This window comes from Terrapene carolina, unplaced genomic scaffold, assembly GCF_002925995.2.
Source record: "Terrapene carolina triunguis isolate 2854851 unplaced genomic scaffold, T_m_triunguis-2.0 Scaffold238, whole genome shotgun sequence".
In the NCBI taxonomy this organism is placed as follows: Eukaryota; Metazoa; Chordata; order Testudines; family Emydidae; genus Terrapene; species Terrapene triunguis.
In genome coordinates, this window is record NW_020664589.1 from 15,832,653 (window position 1) to 15,859,378 (window position 26,726).

At 40.0% G+C, this 26,726-nt stretch overlaps 1 protein-coding gene across 1 annotated transcript in view; it reads right to left on the bottom strand.

The window, feature by feature from the left end:
* Window positions 1-26,726, bottom strand: part of DENND1A (DENN domain containing 1A) — a 343,291-nt gene that overhangs the window by 150,698 nt on the left and 165,867 nt on the right. The window contains exons 10-11 of the mRNA XM_026657267.2: window positions 21,014-21,124; window positions 6,421-6,521 (exon numbers count right to left, since the gene is read on the bottom strand). Coding sequence (XP_026513052.1) covers window positions 6,421-6,521; window positions 21,014-21,124 — 212 coding nt within the window. The remainder of the gene's footprint in view (window positions 1-6,420; window positions 6,522-21,013; window positions 21,125-26,726) is intronic.

Consider the following 26,726-nt stretch of genomic DNA (forward strand, 5'->3'; position numbering starts at 1 on the left):
CTGCGTAGAACCTTACTCTGCAAGCAGTCCCACTGATTTCCCAAGGAACTATCCACTGAAGGGTGGCAGAAACTGGCCCAAAACTTTTATTTACTTGATGCAAATTAGAAACACTATTTTTTAAATTTTAAAGTGGATGAACCTCGAAAACATTGCAACAAAGGAACCAAAAGAATCATTACATGGAGCATTTAGCAAGCACTGGGATGTACCAGTTTGGCCCAAGACATCTAGTGGCAGGTTCGTGCAGGAGAGCAGAGTTCAGGGTCTGAGCTCAGTCTCTTGATCAGCAGGGATTATCCTCGCTGGCCAGATAAAGGAGCACATCCCAACCACGTGGGGATTTTGAAAGGGGTGTGTGTAAAAAGAAGACTGCACACTAACAGACACACTTGTTCCACAGTTGCTGCAGAGTGGTCTGAAAAGGTGGCTCTCAACTTGCTACTGGGTAAGAATATGCAGGAATACCAACTGCTGACTACTCTATCAAGGGTTATAAAAGGTGGTTTATTCACCTTAGAAGAGATCCTGTTCTCTTTGGCAGAGCCCCCACAACACAATCAGGGACCTTGTATTCTGGGCAACAAAGACACCAGCCCATTATATAGGGCTTAGGGAAAGACAGATTCTCCCTCCAGGCTAAGTTAAAGGAGAGAGAAAACACAAAAGGAGGAAGAAGGGGGGAAAGAAGAGGGTAATTTTCCAGTGGAAACTGGTCATGGCACCAGTGAGCAACTTGCAGAAACAAACAAAAAAAAACAACCAAACCGCCCCACGATTCTTTCATTGATATAAAAACATTGGTAACTTCCACTTGATCGCTATGCAGAGACAGGCTGGCCAGAGACATGGGCCACAGATGCTAGTGCAGACACACTGGCTATACGCATCAGCATCTCAGGCCCTGGTACTCTTGTTATTTGCTGCCATGCCACTGATCTCAACAATATTGGTTCAAACATCTCCCCTATCATTCTGCTTTCCAAAGGAAGAGGAATCTGGCATGAAGGTATAAAATCTAAAGCCTGGAGAACCTCAACGTTTACCATATTGAACTTAAATTCTTTCCCAGTGGAGAAGGTACAGCAAAACTGCTCATAACCAAAAAACAGACCTCACTACCACTCTCTGCATGAGTCAGAGTTAAAGCTGGAAGTTAACTGGCAAGGAGCACATGACTGAAGTCATCACTGGTATAAGCGAGTAGCACGATGGTCTCGCTACTCCATCTCCTTCAGTACAAGCAATAATCTTGTTAGAACAGACAGATTCTTATGCCATAAGCAGAGATTTCTGGAATTTTCGGCTCTATACACTGCCACATGAAATAGATATTCAGCTCAACATAAAAGAATGGGGGTTTTTTGGTCTTGAAGAATCCTTCTAAAGGTAGAAAGGAAGGCAAAGATGAAGTCTTGACTCTCTTATAAAGAGGAAAATTAGAAGGGTGCAGATGTGAAGGAGAGAAGTGAATGCTCCAGCTAAGACAGGGGTTCTCAAGCTGGGGGGTTGCGAGGTTATTATATGGGGGACACGAGCTGTCAGCCTCCACCCCCAAACCCCACTTCACCTCCATCATTTATAATAGTGTTAAATATAAAAAAAGTGTTGTTTTTAATTTATAAGAGGGTCACTCTCGGAGGCTTGCTGTGTGAAAGGGGTCACCAATACAAAAGTTTGAGGACCATTGAGCTAAAAAAAACAAAAAAAAACAGCACCATCTTCCTTTCTCAATTGTGAATTTTTGGGCATCAAGTAAGATGTTCTTAAATGACTGTCAATTATCATTCACATCTTTCTGATTAAATTCTTCCTCCCAGCTGATTTGGCTCATAAGTGTTTTCAGCTTTGTGAAAGTGGCCCTATTAAAGAACAAAGGATATATTGCTGGTCTGGACTTTATTCTGCTTACACATTATAAGTGTGATCAAGTCATGATCACTTGTACTTAAGATAACGTTAATTTTCTGTTCTGTGATCAGTTTTTCTTTATCTGTTAGGACAAGGACTAGTAAATAATTCCCATGTTGGCTGCAATACTTTTTGAGTTAGGATGTGAAACATTTACTAGAATGGAAGCGACAAGCATGTTTTCAGATATTTACAAAAGCTGGAGATGTCTGGCTCCTTTTATTTTTCTCTACCATCTGCTTTAGTTTCTCCTCTTTTAAATTCTTATGTCACAGCTGCAAAGTAAAGAACCAGACAGTAACTGAAGTTAAAATTAAATCAAAATTAAAGCCTCAAGTTTAAAAATAAGTCAATTCCAGTTCATTTCCTCTAAAATGCAAAGGCCCATAAAGTAAAAACACAGCTTTGGAGTATTCGGTAAGAAGTCGATTTATTAGTTTTCATGGCCAAAATCACCTTTCTGAGTTCACACAGTTACAAAATAGATGGAAGTTATTTTGGGAAACATATTTATGGCACATAAATTGGTGCTAAATTGATTTATTCAGACAATTACAGTGTGTGATTACTACTCTAATTAAAGTTCACATCAGGCTAAGATAATGAGTTGTTGTGTTTGTGAATGTGCAATTAGAGTCTTCCTGATAATTATAGGTTTTAAAATCATACTTTTAGCCCCCTAGCTTGTTCATTCGTTATAGTCACAGGCTGAAATGCTGTGAAAGAGTCAATTCAGCCTGGCTCAGCTATGTGTATCTTTATTTCTTTTCGTACATGGCCTATGTTTTTGCTTTGTGTAAACCTGTGCTCCCAACTGCAGGGTCCGGTCTTAGCCCCTTTTAACATGTCTTTGTCAGGAAGTCAATGAATATCTAATCTTCAAACCCAGTGTAAAAGCCTCTTGTGGCCCACACCGTTGTCCTGAAAACTCCTAGCAGCATGTACCTGAAGAAAAAACTGGCATTAGCAGCCTTCATGTGTTAATTACACATGCAAAGCCTATTATGCACAGAAAGGGCACCTGCTGGCAGTGAAAATGACTAGAATCTGCCCTTCCTGTGCAGTGAGTAAATTGAAGGTTCATTTCTACAGGAGATAATAGTTTTTAGATTCCATTCCGTGTATCCCCGACATGGGCATGTACTTAACATTTAAATCATCTGCAGAGGAACAAACCTCCTTTAAATTTACATGTTTCAGGCTCCTAGCACTTCACTTAAAATGCTAGTTATCCCTGCTGGTTCCTTACTTAGAAGCACTGCATAGGCTTTTGCTAAGAATGTGGAGAAAAGTCACAGAGAAGAATATAATAAAGCTGTTAGCACAGACTCCAGTTTCTTGAGATTTATGGATCCTGATCGAAGCCACGGAAGTTAGCTTAAGGTGATCAAATTAAATTTTGAATCAATTATCTGTTTTTCTCAATAGCAGTTTTTTTATTTAACCATCATTGCATTTTCTGTTCTTTAAGGGGTCAAATACACCCACTGATTTTTTTGGTTGTAACACATTTACTGGTGAAATGTCAAAAAACTCATTAAAACAGAAAAAAATATTTAGCACAAAAGCATGCAAAGCCACTGATGGGTGCATGCCTGATCTAACTAGTAGCAGTTCTGGCCACTAGTTATTAGATATGTATTTCCACTGTATTTTATTTCAGGAATTGTAGGTAGGTATTTTGTGGCAGACTATGTGGTGCTGTTAGTCTGAGTGTTCCTACAGCAAGTGTGTTTAACATGCACTTCTTCCTATGACTCTGAGGCATGATATGCATACTTAGACTGTCTTGGCTATTATAATTGAATATATATTGTTTCAAGCACAACATTTAAGGCAGGTCAGAGACAAATTTTTTGAGTAAAAATATATCCCACACTGTTCTGTGGCTATGGAGCATTTGGTATGACACTATTCATATGAATTTACGTGAACAGGAACAGTTCTTAATTCACACACCTCCCCAATCACACAGTGAAGATGACTTTTGGCTTTCAGCATTAAAACTGAAGGATTGGCAGCATCTCTACTGGAGGTCACAATCAGGGTTAAGTAGGCACTTTTCAGCATATACATTTTTATTCACAACATCCCCAGTTCCTTTGCCCCCTCTTGTCAGTTTCACTTCACTCCCTGGTGTAAAATTAACATGGAGCAGTGCAAAGCTAAGTAGGAATGGAAAAGGGAAGTGATTAGGAGCAGCATGAACTTAACAGGCAAGTTTTAGGTGTGTTGCCAGTTTAAAAAAAGCCAAATTGCAGAAGCTTTTCTTAAAATGTGTCATAGTATGTGATCATGGAGTCAAAGATTATATCATAATGCATGCACACAAGGAGGCCAAATTAAAATTGCACAAATCTTGCATTTCCTAATTTTTGAGAGTTGATTTTGCAACCTTACCAATGTTCTTTTAACATAGCTTTTGTAATTATTTATACGGTGCTCACAATGTGCTAGATACTGAACTGACATAAAGGAAGACAGTCCCTGCCCTAACGAACTTGACTTGTTCACAAGCCTGGAACTCCTTATGCTATTCAGCTCTCGCTGTGCCCTCAATTACTTCAGCCATCCTTCTGCCTGCTTTTGGGAAGAGTATCACTGTCTCTTTGCACTTTCTGACAGGCTGTTAACGGTACTCCTCCCTCACATTCCTCGAGCTCAGGTTCAGATTCCCACCAAGTCATCCAAGACCAGGTAACCCCAACGCAATAGTCGCCATAGCCCATCTCACTTTTCAAGTTAAAACATAGTTTATTGTTGTGAGATACAAAATAAAAGGGAATTGCAAACAAAATAAGAGGTCATAAATAGACTAGAAATACTGTGAGACCAATTTCCATGAGAAGTATAGCTATCTGGGCTCTGCGCTTTTTGACCGGCATTAGTTAAACCCTTACATATTATACAGGTCTTTTTGTGGGGACTCGGCTGTTGCAAATGTTCTTGTAAACCTTGTCTGCACTAGGAATTGTACGTGTTCCTGACAGTAGATGATGTCTGCAACAGGGGTAGTTGAACCAGCACTTTAAAAAACAACATACATTCAACTGTGACGGCTGACAGGACCAAATTATGTTCAGCACATTTTCAAAACCATTGCTGTGGCATGCTCTTTGCAATAGGAGAATAAATAGCTTCCTTCACAAATCCTGAAGCTGCCACTAAGGGTCTGTCTACATGGCCAAAATAACCCTGCAACAGCAAATCACAGAGCCCAGGTCTACAGACTGGGGCTCATGCTATGGTGCTAAAAAACAACCATGTAGATGCCCCAGCTCAGCCTGGAGCTTGGACTCTGAAACCTAATCTCTTCCCCAGGCTTCAGAGCCCAAGCTGGAATGTCTACACGGCTATTTTTAGTGTCACAGTGTGAGCCCAAGTTTATAGTCCCAGACTCGGATACTCGCTGCTGCAAATTTGGGGGGGAGGAGGGGAAGGTGGCCATGTCGGTGTACGCTAAGGTCAACTGGCATATAAAATGACTTTCCTATGAAGAACAGATTTGATAGTTATACTACTATAACCTCCCACATGCACATGCTGGACCATCTTAAAAACATTCTTTGCTGCCACATCTTCTTCACGGAGGGCAATGATCGTTTGTGTAGAAACCTGCATATGTTTTGGTCAGATGATCAGAAAAGTGCCTGGATTGAAGATTTAATGGAGTCTTTCCTACAAGAATGTACTAAGGGCCCTTCTAAAAATCCAGAACAGTGCTTGAAATGTTTCTTTGTATGGATAGATAGCAGGCAGCTGTTTGTCAGGCATCCTTTGCACGTTGTCACTGTAAATGTATTTATTCTTAATTTGACCCAAGCAAAGGCTTAGGTGGACAGATTGAATAATGAAGAAAAATGCAAATGATTCCAGGCTGAAACTTTCTAGCTTGATGGGAAATTGGCGTAAGTAGCAAAGAGCATCTTGGGAGTTACAGGAAAGCTTACGGAGTTCACATGTGGGAGCATCCAGTGTCAAAGAATTCCTGCTCTCTTTCCCTTCCGTAGGAAGCTATAACTCCATGCTAACAGAGCAGGAGAGACAGAAAAGGTTTACACCCTCTCCCAAATAACGTATCAATTTCTAAACTCACACTGCAAAATAGAAGGTTGTAACAGGAAAGTACCAAAGAAAAAATAAACTGACAAATCAGGAAAGCAATGGGAAAATAGGAGTTATCTGTTTCTGCCTGTATCATTTATTTTTGGATTCTTCTTGATTTAAAATGTAACAGTTAAACAAAATCTATGCTGTAATAGTGAATCTTGAAGATCTAAAATTAGTATATAGTAACATTCTATAGTAATAGATCATGTTAGAGTAACTAATAAGACTGGTGCTATTACATTATGCTATGAAAACAATGTATTTGACTTATTGAATCAAGTACTTATTTAACATACACATATAAATTTTTAGATTAACAGTTACACCATAAAAACACTTAAGCCTTAAAATGCAGAGATTCATAAAACTGTTGTGAATCTAAATGATCTACAGTCTTACCAGCAGTAGTCCAATAGATGCGGGGGCAGAACAGGAATGTAAACATGTTGCCAGAACATTGGGTAGAGCATAGCTGCAGACCCATGAATGCAGGCAGTTAACTGAAAGATATAAATCAAAACAAGATCATAAATAAGATAAAAGTTAAGCTTAAAAGAAATGGCTGGCCAAAAAAACAAATAAATCATAAAATAAAATAAAATAATTGGTTAGAAGTAGCAATTGTTTTTCTCTTTGAAGATTTGACTACAGAACATACATTGCACTGGTAACAAATGCTAGTGATGGGTGGAGTAATACTGGTTCATGATGATTGTTGTTTGACTTAATTTTGTTAATATCAGAGTATATTTCGCCCAACACACACAACCTGAAGACAGCATTTCACATCTTCCTCAAAGCAACAGAAGCAGAGAAACAAAATCAGGGGCAGAAGGGAAGAGGGAGGAAATAATAAAAAATGTCAGAAAAAGCCTGACCCTGGCAATTTCCACCTAGTGAGTAGCTTAGAGATGTAATGAAACAAACAGCATAAATATTAAGGAAGGGGGGAAAAAAGCTGTTACCTCAATAGTACAGTAGGAACTTGGGATTAATGAATCGTAAACAGCATGGGTTTCTCTAAAACAATTCACGCCAAGCAAATTGATCATTTTGGCTAGAATTACCGAATAAGCGGGTAAAAGACAGAGTCTGTGTTCCTGGACTTCAGCATTTGATCTACTCACTATCACAATTTTTCATTAAAAGTTAATTCAAATTGGCTTGGACACTGACAGAAACTGAGAACTAAAGATAAATGGCAATCAAGCTGTGGGGAGGTGCCTACTAGGGTGCTGGAGGAGTTGATTTGGGTCCCAACCTTATTTAAAATCTTAATTAATAATCAGGAAGAGAATGTGAAATTTACTGAAGGAATTAAAATGGGAGCTGTTGTGAACCCCTAAATGGACAGATACTTAAAACACAAGGAAGCAGAAAAGGTCAAAACCCTGCATGAGCAGGAAATAATATTAATATTAATAATTATTAGTATTTGTATTACTATAGCACCTAGGAACCCTAGTCATGGACAATCATCCCACTGTGTTAGACACAGTAAAGACACACAAAACAAAAAGTCCCTGGCTCCAAAGAGCTTACAATCGAAGAATAAGAGAAGAGACAACAGAGGCATACAGACAGATAGTGGAATACAAGGAAACAATTAGACAGTATTGGTCAGCATAGCAGGCAGTGAATGAAGGGATTTATCCTGGAAAATAAAGCTAATACAATCTTGTTTTGGGGAAAATTCAAAATTCAGATAAATCAATGCAAATGGAGACAGATACTTTGAAAAAAACAGTTACACTGAAAGAGAGCAAGGGATGATTGTGGACACCAAACAACCTAGATAAGAGCTGTCTTCTCATTTGGGAGCTGCACACAAAGAGGTATCATGGCCCAGGATGACGTCATGTCCCTTGTGAGCACATACCTAGAATAACACTCAGCTGGTAGTACAAGAAACAATTTAAATGAAATTAAAAGAAATGCAGCAAAATGTTTAAAGGAAGGGAGGAACAGACTTCTGAGGAAAGACAGAGTCAAATACATACAGTTTGACTAAATGACGACAAAGTAAAGACAACACTCTTTATAAAAAGAACGAGGAGTACTTGTGGCTCCTTATGGACTAACAAATTTATTTGGGCATAAAACCCACTTCATCAGATGCATGGAGTGGAAAATATAGTAGGAAGATATATATCTATATATATATACACACACACACACACACACACACACACACACACACACAGAGAACATGAAAAGATGGGGGTTGCCATACCAACTCTAATGAGACAAATCAATTAAAGTGGGCTATTATCAGGAGAAAAAACATTTGTAGTGATAATCAGGATGGCCCATTTCAAACAGTTGACAAGAAGGTGTGAGTAACAGTAGGGGGGGAAATTAGCATGGAGAAATAGTTTTTAGTTTGTGTAATGACCCATCCACTCCCAGTCTTTATTCAAGCCTAATTTAATGGTGTCCAGTTTGCAAATTAATTCCAGTTCTGCAGTTTCTCATTGGAGTCTGTTTTTGAAGGTTTTTTGTTGAAGAATTGAGACTTTTAGGTCTGTACTTGAGTGTCCAGGAAGGTTGAAGTGTTCTCCGACTGGTTTTTGAATGTTATCATTCTTGAAGTCTGATTTGTGTCCATTTATTATTTTGCGTAGAGACTGTCCAGTTTGGCCAATGTACATGGCAGAGGGGCATTGCTGGCACATGATGGCATATATCACATTGGTAGATGTGCAGGTGAACGAGCCCCTGATAGTGTGACTGATGTGATTAGGTCCTATGATGGTGTCCCATGAATAGATATGTGGACAGAGTTGGCAATGGGCTTTGTTGAAATGGGCCATCCTGATTATCACTATAAAAGTTTTTTTTCTCCTGCTGATAATAGCCCACCTTAGTTGATTTGTCTCGGTAGAGTTGGTATGGCAACCCACATCTTTTCATGTTCTCTATATAGATATATCTTCCTACTGTATTTTCCACTCCATGCATCTGATAAAGTGGGTTTTCGCCTACAAAAGCTTATGCCCAAATAAATTTGTTAGTCTCTAAGGTGCCACAAGTACTCCTTGTTCTTTTTGCTGATACAGACTAACACAGCTATCACTCTGAAACTCTCTCTATGTATATCTAAAAGGTGTACACTCCAAGGACATGCAGAAGTTTAGGGTGACCTACAGACATAATGGAATGAAATAAAACAAAGGAAAAGTCAGAATGAACATTAGGAAGCTTGTCTTAACTGTGGGACTTCTTAGGTTGCAGAGTAGTCTCTAGAAGGCAGTGGAGTTATTTGCAACTGGACAAGCCACTGAGTTATATATTGTACTACAGGGAACCAGTGATTGGCAGAGGAAATGGTCTAGGTGAGCTAACAGGTCATTGTCTCGAATTTCAATTCTTAAACTAAGACTTATCTTGCAACACAACAAGGCACAACCGGCTGCCCCATCAGAATTCCATGTTGGGGAAATAAGTCTCAATTGTGAATCTAGTTTCTGTGGTTCGTGCCAGAGCCTTTAATGTATTTTCAATGCAGTTTTTGTTGGCTTGTTTTAACACATGGATAACTGTTAGTATGTGAACAACAAAACCTGTTTTTGGAGTTAACGTGTGGCTGATTGGGCATCAAGAATGAAGACAGGGACTGTATTTTAAACACGTCTCATTTTTAGCCCATGGACTAAAACCTACTGAAGTCTAGGGATGAAACAGATTTGGATAAGCTGCGAGGATACAAGAGGAAATACTGAGACTCTCTGGAAGGGAGCCAAGGCTCTGTGCACCATGATACAGCCACACAAAACCAGTAGTTTTTTTTTAATGGCAAAAATGTAACCATAAAAGTGAATAAAAATAGATTTTACAATTTACAACTCAAAAAACAGATGTGGTTTTTCGTTTTTTCTTCTTCAATTTTTTGAAAATCACTCCCAGGCTGAGACCCTGTATGCTACGTATAAGCCCACAGTTGACTTTTATGACTGAGCTATATACCACTATGTTAGAAAGCCAGAGCCTTACGATATACACTATAGTTAGAGGAGAGATGTTAGAATATTTAACATTATTATATTTAAAATAAATAAATAATCTACCATAGTTACAGAACCCAGTACTGTAGTGCAACCTGGTGAAAAGTATTTGCCGATCTCATGGAATATGAATCCCTGCCTGTTTTGTGCCATTAGAGATCCATCTGTCTTGATTATTAGGGCCTCAGGCTCTCCATTTCCTAATAAATTTACATTGGGATTCAGAGACTTATTGCTGATCACAACATCAAGAAGGGTTTCCCTAAACCTCTGACTGCTAGAAGCTGGGACTGGACGACAGAGGATGGATCACGCGATAATTTGCTCTGTTCAGTTCATTCCCTCTGAAGCATCTGGCACCGGCCACTGTCAGAAGATAAGATACGGGGCTAGATGGACCATTGGTCTGACCCAGTATGGTCATTTTTATGTTCTTAAGGGTTACAGCAATTAGGTGAAGGAGGGAAACACACCATTTTCTATAATATTTCTGATAACTAAGACAAGAAAATATCTGAGAAGCAAATTCTAATAGTATGCAAAACCCTGAGAAAGGGGATGGAAGGATTTTCTTGTCACCTATAAATGAGGCAATGGGAGAGGGTTAACCTTAAAATATGACCGAACCATACAAAAAACAATTGATTCTTTGGGATGTAATCAGCACAAAAATCCAAGGGTCCAAAAGTATTCAGTGTATCACACAAGAGTAATAACGTAGCCGTTTTAGCAATGTTTATGAGGGTATCACTTAGCGGTGTCTGACCTCTGCTTCTATGTTTAGGCCTCTCTCTATATTTTTACCCAGGCTGCACCCCATGAAGACTGCTACTTTTGCTTTTCTATGTAGATTTGTATAAGGTCACCTGTTATGTGGTATCTGTGAGTCTTCGAATGTCAGTAACTTGCCTTTATTAACAGAGGAACATGTGTATATAGGAAAAGCGAGGAGTCAAAGCCCTAGCTGCAAGAATTCTTTATGATACTGTGCCATGAGAGCTCGTTTGGTGATTTTCCAAGTGTAACCAGTTTGTCAGAATCTCAAAACCTTTCTTTCCTGTTAACTTATTTAAATAGATACCATGCTTTTTGTGGATGGTGCACAGTGTTATTAAGAAAGAATCCACAGTAAACACTCACTGTATTGGTTCAGTTCTAATTCTTAAAAACGTTCTTCAGTAACGTGGGTTTGTCTGTCCTTGTGCTCGTCTCCGTATGCCTGTTTCCCATCTTGACCACGTTTTATCAGTTTACCTGTTCTATTCCTTATGCACCACTCAAAACAAGACATTTGGGGGAAAGCACTATTCTAATACTAAGAACTTTATGTAGTGCTGAAATGTACAGTGCACTTGTAAAAACATACAATAAGACACTCTCTGCTCTCAAGAGCTCACAATCTAACACAGCATTTCACAGCCAAAAGGGGTTTTAAAATTATTATTAGACTGTGATCTATATCGCTGCCCTTGCATGTTGACCAGATCTTCAAGTATACGCATCTGCATTCATGTCTCTTGTGCTGCTGTGCACAGATTGGTAGGTTCACGATTATGGTAAAACACAGTTCTCCTTTGGAAACAGAAGGACATTTTTTTAAATCAGTAAATGGAGGAAACTACAGATTTGGAAGTTTGGTCCATATGCTTGACCAAAGCTCTTGGATATGGAAACTGAAATAGAATAGAAAACAGGTTTTTAAGCAAGACTGATGTCCAGATACTATAAATACAGATGCAGCTAGTTTGTAGATTTTTAGTATTTCCTGGGCTGTTTTAGATAATGCAGCAAAAATAGCATTTCCCAGTCTATTTCCACTTCTGGACCCAAATCAAGAAGTGCAATTATCCCTTCACCCCTCATATCACACTTTCTTGAAAAAAATCAGGAGCAGTTAAATATTTACGTTTGATTCAAGTTTTGACCAAAGGGTTGGGTTACTTTTTCTGGACCCATTCACCCATCCCCACTTACAGGTTGCAAACTAATAGTGGTTTACCAATGACTCTATCAAGGTTTATTTTATGTCCCTGAACGCTGAGATAAATCTGTTAAAAAATTCGCATTTAGGGGCATATTCTTAGTAGTCCCACCAACACTAATGGAGATCAAGCAGCTACTGCATCATGCAATGAGCTGAGAATATGTTCGTTAAACTAACACTTTGTCTGTATTTCTAAGTATCTATAATTTTCCTGGTAGAGGAACATTAATCAACTTGAAAAGCAAAAGCTCATTGTTGATTTATTTTTAATTCTCTTTGAATCACTTGTAGGGGCATGTGAGGTTGGGTTGGTAAAAGCAGAGCTGTATCATCAGCATTTAGCTTAAATTGGGTGGTGTCAAAACCCTGTTTCAAGTAACAAAAATGACACAGATCTTATCTTCAGACTAATGTATAATATTAATACTTCGCTGTAACCTTTAATGCATTACGAAGTGGAATGTGAGGACAGTGAACTCACTTGTCACTTATAAAATTGAGCTTTTGAAATGTCACATCATATCATCAGCTACTGATCCATGAGTTACATAGTCACATTTCTACATAGCCTGGAAGAATCCACTTACATTTATACTTTTGACTGAAAAAATACACAATTTAGACTGAAGGCAACATTGTATCGGCAAACAACACTAAAAATTGTTGAATTGGTTTAGAAAGGATATTTTAGTTATCGGAGTACAAAGCATAAAATGTAAAGAAAAGGTTTGGGGAAAAGTAATCTTTAAGAGTAATTTTTCTCCATTCTTTTAGGTAAATGTTTTATATTCTATCATTTATTTTTGAATGGATTCCAAAGCTATTCTAGAAACATTTTCACAAACTATTACTGAAGTGCATGCTAGAGAGACTTTACTTCTGTTAGATACTTCAAGCACACAAAGTATACATAATTTGTTTAATATTGTTTTAAAAGCTAGTAATGAAAGATGTGCAAGTTTGAATTTGCATCTTAAATCTTAAATTTCAGTGCAAGAAAATGATCCTATCAAAAATCATACTCAGGGTATGTGTACACTGCATGCTTCTTTCGGCAACGTGCAGTGTACATACCTGAATAGCCCGGCAGGCATAGATATAAGTAGCCGTGTAATTGCTGAGGCATGGCGTAGACAAGTAAAGACACTTAAAGGGTGAGGTCTGATCTCAAGTACCCTACATGGTTCTCTCTTTGCCCAAGACATGTCTCCCTCTCTACATGGCTATTTTTAGCAATGTAGTATCCTGCTGCTTCTCACCTGCTGGAGCCTTTCCCTGCTACAGGAAAAGACTCCAGCAATGAGGAAAGGCTACGGCAGGGCAGAGGCAGTGGGGAAAGGATCTATTGCGGGGAGGCAGTAGGGAAAGGCTTGGCCTTTCCCCACCGCTTCCTCCCGCAAGAATCTTCCCCTCCTGCAGTGAAGGGCTCCAGCAGCAGGGAGCTTTCCCAGCGGCCTCCCAGGAGCCTTTCACTAATGTGTAGCTACACACCACAGTGCGGACATGGTGTGCTTTTCACTGCAACATGTAGCTACACTTACACCACATGCCACTGCCAGTGGTGTCGTATAGTGCAGACATAGACTTAGTGGGAAAATAAAGAAGCCACTATGTGTAAAATTTGCCTAAAGTAATTAGACATGATGAATATTCATCAGAAAGCAATTATCAATCCTATGTAATGAGATTTTGCCCTCAAGCTTTTGAATATCCTAGGATAGTAAACAAAACTACATCAGCTAGTTAAATTACAGCACCACACAAATCAGCACCTTATTCTACATGTTGTAAAACAAGACACTAACCGTGCAGTGACACATAAACCAAGTAAAAACTTTGTAAGAACTACTTTAAATGATCTAAATATTAGTATAAGTAACTAACAGCTAAAAACAATTACTAGAAAACAGGAGACACTCATAAAAAATAAAAGCCAATCAAGCTTCCGAGCACGGAGGAAACATCCCTAGGTAAGCAGCTAGCCAGGGTAAGGAAGGAATGGAGGCATTTGGGGGCTGCGCAGCTTATCCTTACATCGGCTCTGACCTCTCAGTACCACAATGGGGCATTTGTGCGGTCCCAGTGGGCTCTGTTATCATAGAAGGCTCCCAAAGCTGAAGAGCACCATTGCATGGCCGTGAGTATGCAAGCACCCTACAAACAGGAATATGGAGAAGTTACCTTGAAAAATGTGTAATGTACTATAACTTCATGCCAGGCATTAAAGCCCCACCACATAATTTCATTAAATTTCCTCTTTGATTCAGGTTTAAAAAAAAAAGCCAGACACAATTCAAATGATACTGCCCTAGTGTGGTGTTAATTGTAAAAGCCTAAATGATATGGGGAGAGAATGCTGCATCACATCTCCTGGTAGATAGTGTTAATTTAAAACATCATAGCCACTGACATCAATTGAGTGAAACATACTGAGGAAGCATTGTCACCAGGACAAAACTGACTAACCTATGTCACCAACTGACTTCTAGTAATATATTAACACCTATACAAGAGAATATGGAAATATTCAGGAGAGAGATTACGCCACCATGCAGAGCTTATGCCACTATGTTAATTTTACACAATTTATATACTCTAGCATTTAGGCACCATTCATTATCATCATGTTCCTATTATGCCTCTGGCATTTAGGGCAGTGACGAAGCTCCTCCACCCCTGTCTGTTTCTGGCAAGTCTTTCAATGGTTCCCCAGCTGTGCCTCAGGCTTTTCAGCTCGGTTTCCACAGCTCTTTGCTATGTTGTTTTCGGGCGGCCTCGTTTTCACTTGCCTTCAGGTGTCCATCTTATTGCTATTTTGGTGATGGAATCAGTTTTCATCCAAAGCACATGGCCAATCCATCTCCAACGCCTCCTGGCAATGATGGTGCTCGTATCTTCTTGGCTGCACTGTGTGAATAGGTCTTGTTTTGAGATTGTTCTGGGCCAAAAGATACAGAGGATTTTTCTGAGGCAGGTTGTATGAAATGAAGACAGTTTGGACATGTCATACTTTCTTATTCCCCAGCATTCTGCACTATAAAGTAGTGTTGAAAGTACTGATAAATCTTGAATTTGGTTTTGGTGCTGTATTTTGATGATTTCCAGACTGTATTAAGCTCCGGAATGTGTTCCTGGCTTTACTGATTCTGTTCTGGATGTACTGGCATGTTCCACCATCCTGGCTGATGGTGCTGCTCAAGTATGTGAATCTTTCTACACTGCTGAGAACATGATCCTCTATCCGTACTGGTGATGGTGAGGCAATATTAAAATGTTATGATAATGCCTCTTGGCATGTCTTCTGTGTACACCGCATTACCCGGTCGATGGCAATGTTGAAGAGGATTGCAGACATGACACCCCCCTGATGTGCTCCTGTTTTGACTTCAAAACTGAGCTCACTGTGATCAACACTGCATGTAAAGTTGGAATAGAAGTTTTTGATGTTCATTATACGGAAAGGAATTCCATATGCCCACAGAATGCGCCATAGGCTGGTCCTGTGAATGCTATCAAAAGCCCTCTCAAAGTCAATTAACTTTATGTAGAGTTGTCGTTGCCATTCTAAGCATTGTGCTATTATGTTTCATAAAGTGAAGATTTGGTCTGTGCATCCACGCCCTTACCAAAAACCGGCTTGCTCTTTTCTGAGAACGTTATCAACTGCATCTGATATACGCTGGACTGTGATCTTACACAATACCCGGCTTGGCACAGATAAAACTGTGATACCACGCCAGTTATTACAATCACTAAGAGCTCTTTTCTTAGGCACTATTACATGAATTTAAAAGTATATCAAAAGTCCCACAATAAAGAGGAACAAAGCTCTTAGTAACCACCATTCAGTACAGCTGGAAAAGCCCAACAGCTATGCAACAAGAGGAAAAACCCTATAGCTCTGCTTTCCAGCAGACACAGATATGATCATTCCACAACAACAGCATAAGAGAGGAAGGGATAAAACAACTGCACAGAACACTGATCACATTCTGCATCTTTACTCAGTGAGCTGTTTTAACAAAGGTGTCTAAATGAGGCATTAACTAGAGTGTTTGGCTTTTAACTAACAGAGAAAGTTTGTCTATTGATAAATACTTCGAAAATAGAGGGCAGGAAAAATTAAATATATTGCTGATGTAATAAATATTTGGAAGATAACAATGACCAATTTTCAGCAACACCAGCGACTCTACTGTTTTTAATCAGAAAGTGATGACTCATCCATGGCATGAGGACTGAAGAGAATTGTATTTCTTGTTATGAAGTGCCACAGAGGAGCATGGTAGCTGGTTGTTTCCGCTAAGAGTTTTGTATAAGGTAGGTGTATCAATGAACCATCAAAACTTCACATCAACACATTGGGGTTGGTTCTGTCAGAAGCATCTGCAAGGAGACAGGCTGGAAATATCAAATTATTCCATGTGGATGTCTCAATTGGTTCCCGGCCAATGGGAGCTGCGGAGCTAGTGCTCAGGGCGAGGCAGTGCGCAGAACTGCCTAGTTGTGCCACTGCCTAGGCACAGCAGGGACAGGTCGCTGCTTCTGGGGAGCCGCCTGGGGTGAGCACCCCCCGGCTCCAACACCCCGAAACTCCTCCTCTGCCCCAACCCCTTGCCCCGAACCTCCTCCTGCACCCAAACTCCCATCTAGAGCCCACGCACCGGACCCCCTCCCGTACCCCTGCACCCAAACTCCCTCCCTCTTTGTTAACCGGAATTTTTCACTTACCAGTACCCCCCATTCCCCCAACATGCTGGATAAAAAAGCTTTTACGGTAGTAAAGCAAATGCACAGCACAATTCCCGACTTGCACCATGAGACTGGCAAGTTCCCAAGCAAGAACCTCTATGTAATTTCCTAAAGTTCTGTGCATACTATGACTTTGATGTGTATTCTCCAAAGCATTAAGAGACATCTGGAATAAACTCTTTAAGAAGTCTTTTTCATTTAATAATAGCTTCAGGGAGCATCAATTTGATTATTTCCTATTATGATAACTTAAGATTTTAAAACTTAGCAACAAAAAGATTAACTAAACATGATGCTCAATATTGAAGACATCTGAGGGTAAGCTGTCACTTATTTCTGAGACGTAATCCTACCTTCTATCTGGCATGAAACCAAATTGCACCACCCTGGGTAGACACCAGGAGTGCCCTTCAATTTTGCCAAGATAATGGTTACTAAAGAAATAGCTTAGTTGATGCAGAACTCATTTGATTAGTGACTGTTATACAGAAAACAAGCTGTTAATAATAAGACAACCTGAGAAATGACAGACTGTCAAAGCTATAGGATTTCAGCAGGTTAAAATGAGATCAGTTCCACTACCCCAGTTCCCTACAGCAGCTGCAGGAGAATCATGCAAAAATACAGCCAGTTGAGACATATAAACTGATCACTGGCATAACTCACTTTTAAAATTTCACATTTAAAATTCAAAAGTTGTTGTGTGTGTAAATGAATCAACAGAAGGGTTTTTGTCATTCTTATTCAGAAAAATTAAAGACTGATGACAAAATATGGAGCAATTTCCAAATGTGTTTTGTTGCCTCTCTCTAGATGTCTCATTGTGTGCACTTATTACTGTATTAAGATTGCAATGTGAGATTTAAAAATGGAATTTATACTGGAAACATCAAAACACCTTGATTATTTGTAAGTCCAACCATTCTAAATTTACTTAAGTTACCAGCATAACACTGAAAGGCATTTAAGGGCTCTGTGATGGAGTAGGACTCCCATAGCAGGTTGTGGATGCAGGTTAAGATTGAGGTGCTTTGGCAAAGTTGTCAGAGAAAGTGGGATAGTGCTCATGGGAAGGAAGAGATGGTGTCTTGCAAGGCAAGACTAAGGTGCTGGCAATCTAATTTCAAGGGGTGCTGAACAGGTGAGAGAGAGAAGCATGCACACCTCTTCATTGCACCATGACTGTCCATGGCCAGTTCTATTAGGCACACACTACCATTTTCACGAGTGCCATGTTCACTTATTTTTAAAATGTTGGAACTTAGAGAATGTATCTTAGTGCATTTTACCTTTATGAGATGGTTATGGACAGAACTGGCTGGCAAGCTCTCAACTCGTAGAGAGGATCAGAATTTGCTATTTATGCCAGAACAATGTTTCTTCTCTGCATGAATAGTTGCTTAAAGCTGGAAATATCCTGGTTGTGGCTAAATTAACCTCAACAAAAAGTAACCAGGTGTGGGGACTTTTAGGAATTAGACCCAATTTGTGAATTTCTCCAAGAACCACCAGGCTGCTTACTTTGGCCATCTTTTCTATATTCTATATTTATACTGCCTGTATTACAGTGAATAGTTATAACAACTTATTAGGGCAGGGCTGTAAGGGCAAGCTATGCTGGAACTTAGAATACTGGCTAGAAGATATACTCCACTTCCTCTCTCTTTCAGTTAGAGCATGCAAACACAAAGAGGCCTTTGCTATATGCATGCACTCAGTTTTATGCATTCTGGATTAATTTTGTCTTTGTATGAGGAATTAGATCACAAAATGAATAGTTAAAATTCAGCTTGTGAATACTCAGTAAAATTCACAGTTCAGCATTTAGTGTTTTGAGGAGTGAATTATGTTGCCAGTTGAAAAAAAAAAAAAAAAAGCCATGCAAAATGGCAATAACTTTCCACGGGTTCAATGACAAACAATCCACACGGAATAATTAATAGGTTAGATCTCAGCACTCAATTACCCCCAAATCTTATTTAACTTGCCAATATTAAGAGCTCTTCAATCATAATATGAATTTCAGGAGACATTGTAGCACAAGATATTTCATTCCACTTTTAAGGTTTCTGCTTATTCTTCTCTACTTTACTTGATATTACATTTAAATCATAAGTGTTAAATTAATTGCAAACAGTTCCATTTTTTAAAAAACAAGACACTGAGTATACTTTGAGAATTCTCACAGTTTGGTAAGTTTCCAGTTACAAGGTCTTGGCTTCTGCTGAGCACAGTTTGAAATAAAATAATGCAGCTTGTTCCTACTGCTGGATCATGCAGAGCCGAGTGTGCAGGCAAGGAATCACTGGCTCTCACCCAAGACTTCAAACCTGTCTTAAACTGTCACTCCAATCTCAGTGCAGTTTATATATATAGTTGTAAGATACAAATGTATAGTAAGGCTAACTCTCCGCCTGAAGAGCCAGATATGCTTTTATCTTGGACAGAGGCAAAGAAAGAGAAATAGGAGAAAGATGATAAGGAAGGAAAACACAAGCCTACTTGTGAAAGAGCTTATTAAGGAAAGCAAAGTGACAGGTAAGTAATGCTTCTTTCCAGCCTACCTTACCAAGGGGTGGATCACGCCAATGAAGCACACAGGCTCTATAGTTGGGAGACCCTTACCTTACCTTGATGCCGCCCCATCTCCCTTCCAAATTTATAATACTACGTTTAATTCACTTTTCCCTGAACCAACCCCTCCTCCATGCCCACACAAACTGATATACATCCTTGTCCTGGGTCTGTAGCTTTGCTCACTCTGACCCTACGGCAAAACCATAATGCTGGGTGTATATAAAAGTGCACTGAATAATACACTGCATTGGTCTGTCTATCTAACAGTTTTCTATAATGTCCATCATTGTAGTGTTTAAATGCTATTGGTTCTTTATGGGTTTTGGTCACAAAAGTCTGAAGTTGTTAGAATGTCCCATAGATTACACTGAATCTTCTGATCTCATATTCCTTTCTTAACTAGATAGATTATTATTTCTATCTGGAGATGGAATACAAACAGGGTTTGTTCTCTCCTCCTCCCGACCCCAATATGTACATGTTATTTTTTTATGTTTTTGGTATGTATTGTTTCAGCAGTATTTTCTGGCAGTCTACGATGCAGTTATAATCTTACACAATCAAAATCAGACCTTTAAGAGGCCAGATACCATACAAAATGGAAATAGGTGCTCAAACTTTAGAAAGAGCCTTTCAAGTATTTAGGCTACAGCATTAGAAGGCAACATTTAGTTAACCATCCTCTGTTTACCATTCATAACAGAAACAATCAATACCCATTTACAGAGCAAAGAGAATGAAAACTTAACATTTTCTTTTATACATAAAATCACGATCTTATTGACTGATAAAACTTCAAATGCATAATGCTAAACTCTGAACTAAATCAGGCGAGGTTTTTTGGTATTGATATGCAGCCATTTTTAGAAGAGACAGCACTTTGGAGTGCTCAGCAGCTTTCATCTTTCAGATGCTTGATGGAACCTAAGTAGCATTAAGCCTACATCTTATCAAACAAAATTGCGAAAAATATGGTTCTCTAACGTGTTAGAGCCCACCATCTGGGTTCATCAAGAGAAGGTCACCAGAAGTTCTGTCTGAAAGTATCATTTATCTATTTTTCTTTCAAATAAGTGTATGAAAAAGGGCTTCACTAACACGGTGTAAATGTTATTATACAGCATCCGTATCAAGAGAAAAACTTTTTCATTCAAACACTTGAGGGGCCAAAGAACCTCAGAAAAGTCATCTTTGTCATGGGATTTTCCACAGCCCAAGCACAGTCATAAATTTATTGTTTTTTATTTATACACACCTGATTTCTGGCTAAAAAATTCTGTATAAATACATACATACACATACAATCACACAGAATTTTTTTAGCCAGAAATCAGGTATTAGCCAGAATACATCCTGACAGCATACATTTACTTCTCTGTTCTGCAATTCCCTGCTTGTGTCTGCTTATGCCAATGTACATAATGATTGTATGGCTATTAATGATTCCAGTGATTTGTGATTATTTCTCAGTATGCCAACCATGCCTCATCTCTGCAAACTGGCCCTTTGTCATATTCATTTATACAATAAATCCAACTTTAGTACAATATTCCTGCCACCCTACAAACAGTTTTAAATCAGTGATTACGCAAATTCTAGTTATCCCAGATGATTTCCAGCATAACTGGCACTTTTTAAAATGAATTGTCAAGAGAATATTCTGAAATTTACTTACAGTGCTCAGTTTACTACAGCAGATGAGGATGCGGCGTTCATATAGCATACTAGCGTAGAGATGCAGCATGTTGTTGACATCGACAGCTACAAAATACTCTGTCAGATTTCTCTAGGAAGAAAGATGAGAGTGTTTTTGAGAAAAATTTTTACAAATACAAATATCTTCAAGATAGAAGAGAACCTAAACTTCATCCTTCAATCAAACCACCACCAGAAAGTGACCTAGAGGAAGAAAGCAATAGGTCAGCTCAAGTCTGGGGTGATTTTGCTGCTACAGCCTGGGCTTAGTTTTGTTATTTTTTAATTAACGCTCCCAAATGCTCAGATTTCAGAAAGTTACACAGCTTAGTGTGATTTCACTCTCAACTCCTGCAACTTAAATATTGAATGAGGAGATTTTTTGTGAGGAACATAGGTTCTCTTATGCACACAAAATATATTCCTGAAACCTGACAGTAGCCACAAATTACAGCTACTGGAGATTTCTTATTCAGCTAACTGAAATTAGCTGAGCATATAAAAATCTGCTAATGGCATCATTTACTCCAGAGCAACCGTGATAATGGGGAATTACACCAGAAGCATTTAAAATACAATAAAAAAAGATTAAACTAATATTCAGCACATATATAGTATTTTGTGAACGTTAATACTCCCATCACCCTGGGAAGGGGAATCAGAAAGCATCCCTATACTAGAAATTAGGAAACTGAAGCAAAGGAGAGGGGAAGCATCTTTTGCAAAACCACAGAGCATGTCCATCTAAGAGACAGAATTAGAACTCAAATGCCCAATTTCCAGTCTAGTGCTCAGCCTATGTATTTATTTTGGCTTATACTACAACAAAAAAGCACCCTATCCAACCTCTGCATGCTCACTAAAAATGTAACATACAGAGTGAAACATTAGATACACCTCTCACACAAACACAAAAAAGGAGAGCAGAGCCAAGGGTCCTTGGCCACTACCCCTCCACTGCAATGTCTATTGCTGGATGTAGAGTGAATGGCAGAAGGAGAGGTCATTCACCTTGTGCAATAAATGAAGTTCTTTGAGATATTTAAATCTGAAATTTCACAGTATTGTAATTGTAGGAGTCCTGACTCAAAAAGGAGTTGGGGGGGGGGGGTCCGCAAGGTTATTGTAGAGTGGGTGAGGGGGTTGCGGTACTGCTACCCTTCCTTCTGTGCTGCTGCTGGCAGTGGCACTATCTTGAGAGCTGGACAACTAGAGAGCAGAGGCTGCTGGCTGGGAGCCCAGCTCTGAAGGCAGAGGTGCCACAAGCAGCAGCACAGAAGTAAGGATGGCATGGTATGGTATTGCCACCCTTACTTCTGCACTGCTGCCTTCAGAGCTGGACCCTCGGTCAGCAGCCGCCACTCTCTGGCTACCCAGCTCTGAAAGCAACGCAGAAGTAACGGCGGCATCCTAAAATAACCTTGTGACCGCTCTGCAACTCACTTTTGGGTCAGACCCCCAATTTGAGCAACACTGGTCTCCCCCATGAAATCTGTGTAGTATAGGGTAAAAGCACACAAAAGACCAGAGTTCATGGTCTGTGATGCATTTTTCATGGCCGTGAATTTGGTAGCGCCCTAGTTATAGCCACTAAGTGAACCCTGATGGAACTCTACATAATCCTGACTTTTTTGATGCTAGCAGATAGTCAAGGATCATTGAGAGTGAAGAATGCATGGATGAAAGATGATGATGGTCACACCAGTGGTGAAACCTTTTTCTTTTCTGCAAGTAAGAATTATGTGTAGATGCTTTCATACTATTTAATAATACCTGCTGAACAGGAAGTCTCTATCCCCAAGAACCATTGAGTAACCAAGCCCAATTCCCAGGATGGGATGGACAGTTCAACCAGCATCTTGAGAGAGAAGACTGGGATTGGACAGAAAACTCATTCCCAGACAAATGGCAAGGTAAATCAGGTAAGGATACCAGGCCTGTCAAGGCCACACTGGAACTATTAATATGTTCTTGGCTTTGTCCTGCTTGATCTTGTTTACCACCTTCAATATTAGGAGAGTAGATGGAAATGCGTAGAGAAGGTTCCTTGTCTATGGAATCAGGAAAGCATCTCCCCGAGAGTAAGGGCCAAACCCTCTCTCAAGCAAAATTGTTTGCACTTCCTGCTGGTAATGGTGACAAAGAGATCCACTTCTGGAAATCCCCAAGTCAGAAAAATGTGAGTGAGAGTCAGAGAGTCCAACTCCCCTTCATAATCAAGGGAGAAGTGTCTGCTGAGATTCTTAACTGGCGTTTTGTAGGCCTGGAACGTAAACTACTGAAGTGAGGATCTGATTGGCTATACACCAGTTCAGTAGCTTTATTGCTTCAGTATAAAGGGCACCCTGGTGGGTCTATTGATGTAGAACATACAGGCTATGTTGTTCTGTCATGTCAAGACGTTTTTGATAAGGTGTAACTTTTCACAAGGTGTAACTTAGCAGGGTGCTGTCCACCCCATTCATTCACTGCTTCCACAACTAGAGAATAAGAAGGCTGGGAAAATAAAAATTCAGAGGTCTTGGCTGGGACATAATATTTTTTATCAGAAAGTTTGCAAGTTGGTGGTATTGTTGCCAGGGTCTGCCAGATGGTCTTAGCAGGGTCCAACAGAGCCATGTTGACTGGCAAGGCAACATGAGCAGAGGGTGTCCATTGCAGAATATACAGGAGCTTATGATGAGACTCTCTGACCACCTCTAATGGGATCTCTAAAGAGACTGCAATATGTTTCATTATGTCTTGGAATTGTATGAAATCATCAGCCAGAGAAAGTGGAGGAGATAACCATCTCGTCTAGAGAAGATGAGGAGATATTTGTTTGTGAAGTAGCCTCCTTATCTGCTCTGGCCTCCTGCTCTTCAAAGGATTCCGACACCTGACGTAATGGAGGGCATATAAATAGGGGAGGAGAATATCTCCTTCTTGGTCTCCACATGAAAAAGAGTAGGAGCTTGTGAAAATTGCTGTCTATATGCAGCCCAAGAATCCCAGCAGGGCCATTGAGGAAGTCCATAAGGCATGAGAGGCATCCAATCCAATGCTGCTTGAACCAGTGCAGAGGGGCACAAGTTCGTCTCGGAAGTGGCTCCCCTCTTTCACCAAAAGTGGCAGGAGGAAAGTCCCTTGAATGGTGAATAGGGGAATCCTGCACTGATATTTGGGAGTTGGAAGAGAACTCCTCCTTGTCTAAAGGAGGAGCTCTGCCCATCTCAGAGGGTGCTGGAGAACCGAACAGTTCCAGGAAATAGTTCAGTCTTGGTGACCATGTCACTTTCAGTACCGACAGACATACAGTAACCACTAGCAGGGGAGACTCTGGCTCATCTGAAAAAAGGAAGTCTCTGAAGTTTCTGAATTCCTTTGGCACCGTGTGGGGTTGAGCTGGTACAGGGCAAGGTTCCACAGTCAGTACCAAGGACAGACTGTTCTGGTCTTGTCTGACGGAAGTATACAGTACCAACAAACAAAGATGGCTTGGAAGGAACAAAGATGGTATGAGAACTGTGGCATCTGTCCCATTCCGAGAACATGTTAGTGGCTAGCTTATATATGGAAGATACCAAAGGAGTTGTAGGTACTTTAGAAGTAGAGTGCTGAGACTCCTTCACTATAGTGCCCTCCTCCTGTGGTATGGAGGAGGGTCTCGGTACTAAGGCATTTGATGCCTTTCATCTAAGATGAGCTCAGAGCCCCAGGTACAAGGTTCGTACCAACGGAGCCTGGAGCCTCAGCAGTACCCAGTGCGGGACACAAGGTCTCCAACGTGGGCTTACTTTGAGAAGACTGAGGCTTTCTTGAAGTGGGCTCTTTAAGAGGAGAATGAGTTCTCCAAGGTTCTCTCCTGAGCAGATCTGGGAGAACATGCAGATGTCAACAGGGCATTATGTTCACTCAAAGGCCAATGTTCAGCCAGCATCTCCTGGCCTCAATCTGAGGCCAGATAGAGAGAATGCTCTATCATTAAGAGTCTAAGTATTATCTCCTAGTTCTGCTTTTGAATGCTGAACAGACAGAACACTTTTGAAGAATGTGTGTTTCTCCCAAGCAGCAGATACACCAGGAATGCCCCTCACTGGCCAGGATAGCTTCCTGGCAAGTGAGGCAACGTTTGAAACCCGGAGATCCTTGCCTACCCTGGGACAATGGGGATCACGAAAGAAAAGAGCACCACTAGGAGGGAAGGGATTACAAAAACAAACCCCTGCTACAATCAAAACTAAGTATAGAATTAATTTAAGTATAAGGAAAAGGGAAAAAAATTAGACTAAGGAACAATCTTTGTGTAGCGAAGCAGGCACACTAGCGCTCCGTCTCAGGCTGAGGTGGTTGAGAAGAAACTGAGGGCCATTCGCCTGCACAGCCCCATATATCCTCAGTGTGGGACATGAGGATGTGTAGGGTGCATTTCTGGGCACCAGCGCCACCATTTTTTGATCAAAGGCACATAGGTCACAAGCGCACCTGAAGTGGAGCACCATAAGGACACTACTCAAAGAATAACAGATCAGCTAGGGGCAGAGCTACTGATACTGGCAGCCAAGGCAAGATCCAGGCAGATACAGAGCTGAATCCCTGTGAATGCTTCCTGCAGAAACACCAGCACAGCTCTTCTCAATGCAAAATAATTGTAACTTACGCAACTCTGAGAAAGAAACAAGCTATATCATGCAGCTCTCCTCCCCATCCTAGAGGGCCATGTTCCCTTACAGCAGGCATTCCCTTCTGGGCAGCTCTGCCAGTGTTCCCTCCACACACTGCAGTGGGGAGAAGCACTTGCTACTGTTTTACTAGAGTAGTGAAATGGCTCATGAATGACAGTGAGTAAAATATTACTCACACCTTACTCTGCAAGCCATCCCAACTGAAATCAATGGAGTACTAACTCATGGACTAAGGTGCTTCTCAGTCTGAGCAAGGCTGGCAGAAACAGGCTCTTAACTTGCAGAGGTTTAAACTCAATGCAAACTGTATTTAAAAGAAGTTTTAGAATAGGAAGCTTCATCTGATTCAGGGCATATCAGAAAAGACCAAATTAATGGATTTGACTCAAAATAAACTGCTTGTGGATGTATTATAGGTTGCTGCAAGGTAAGTATGCATATTTATACAAAAAGCGCATGTGATAAAGCAAAATTAAGACAAATCATTTATTCAAGTGTGATCTTAATCATCATAGAATAAAGCAGAACACAAAAAGCAGAAAGCAAATAGGATGTAGAAGCTTAAAGAAGCTCAGAAAGCCCATTAGCACTTTTGACAGATCCAAAGATAACTCTAAAACCACCAATACTTGGCCTAAGGAGTCTGCCAAGAAGCTTCATACTGTGCAAAAATATGTTCCACAGCTTGCCATCCAAATACAAAGAAAGAGCTAGAGACAAAAATTACGTCTGATTTTTGGAGGATTTTTGGGGTGGATTTTTAAAAAATAAAATATTCAAAAATAAACTCACTTTTGTTAGTAGGGAACAAAAAGGTATAAAGACATCATTCAGATCTCATTAGACCCCTTGTTATGGAAAACCTATGGCCACATACAGGTATATTTTTAAAAAACAACACATTTTGCCAAAACCCCATTAAACTGTCATGTACTTTTTCTGTATTTCTCGTCCCATCTGTGCTGATTAGCAAGATATTTGTGTCTAAACAGAAGCTGTCTCCTTTAAAGTTCTGCTTTCCCCACACAC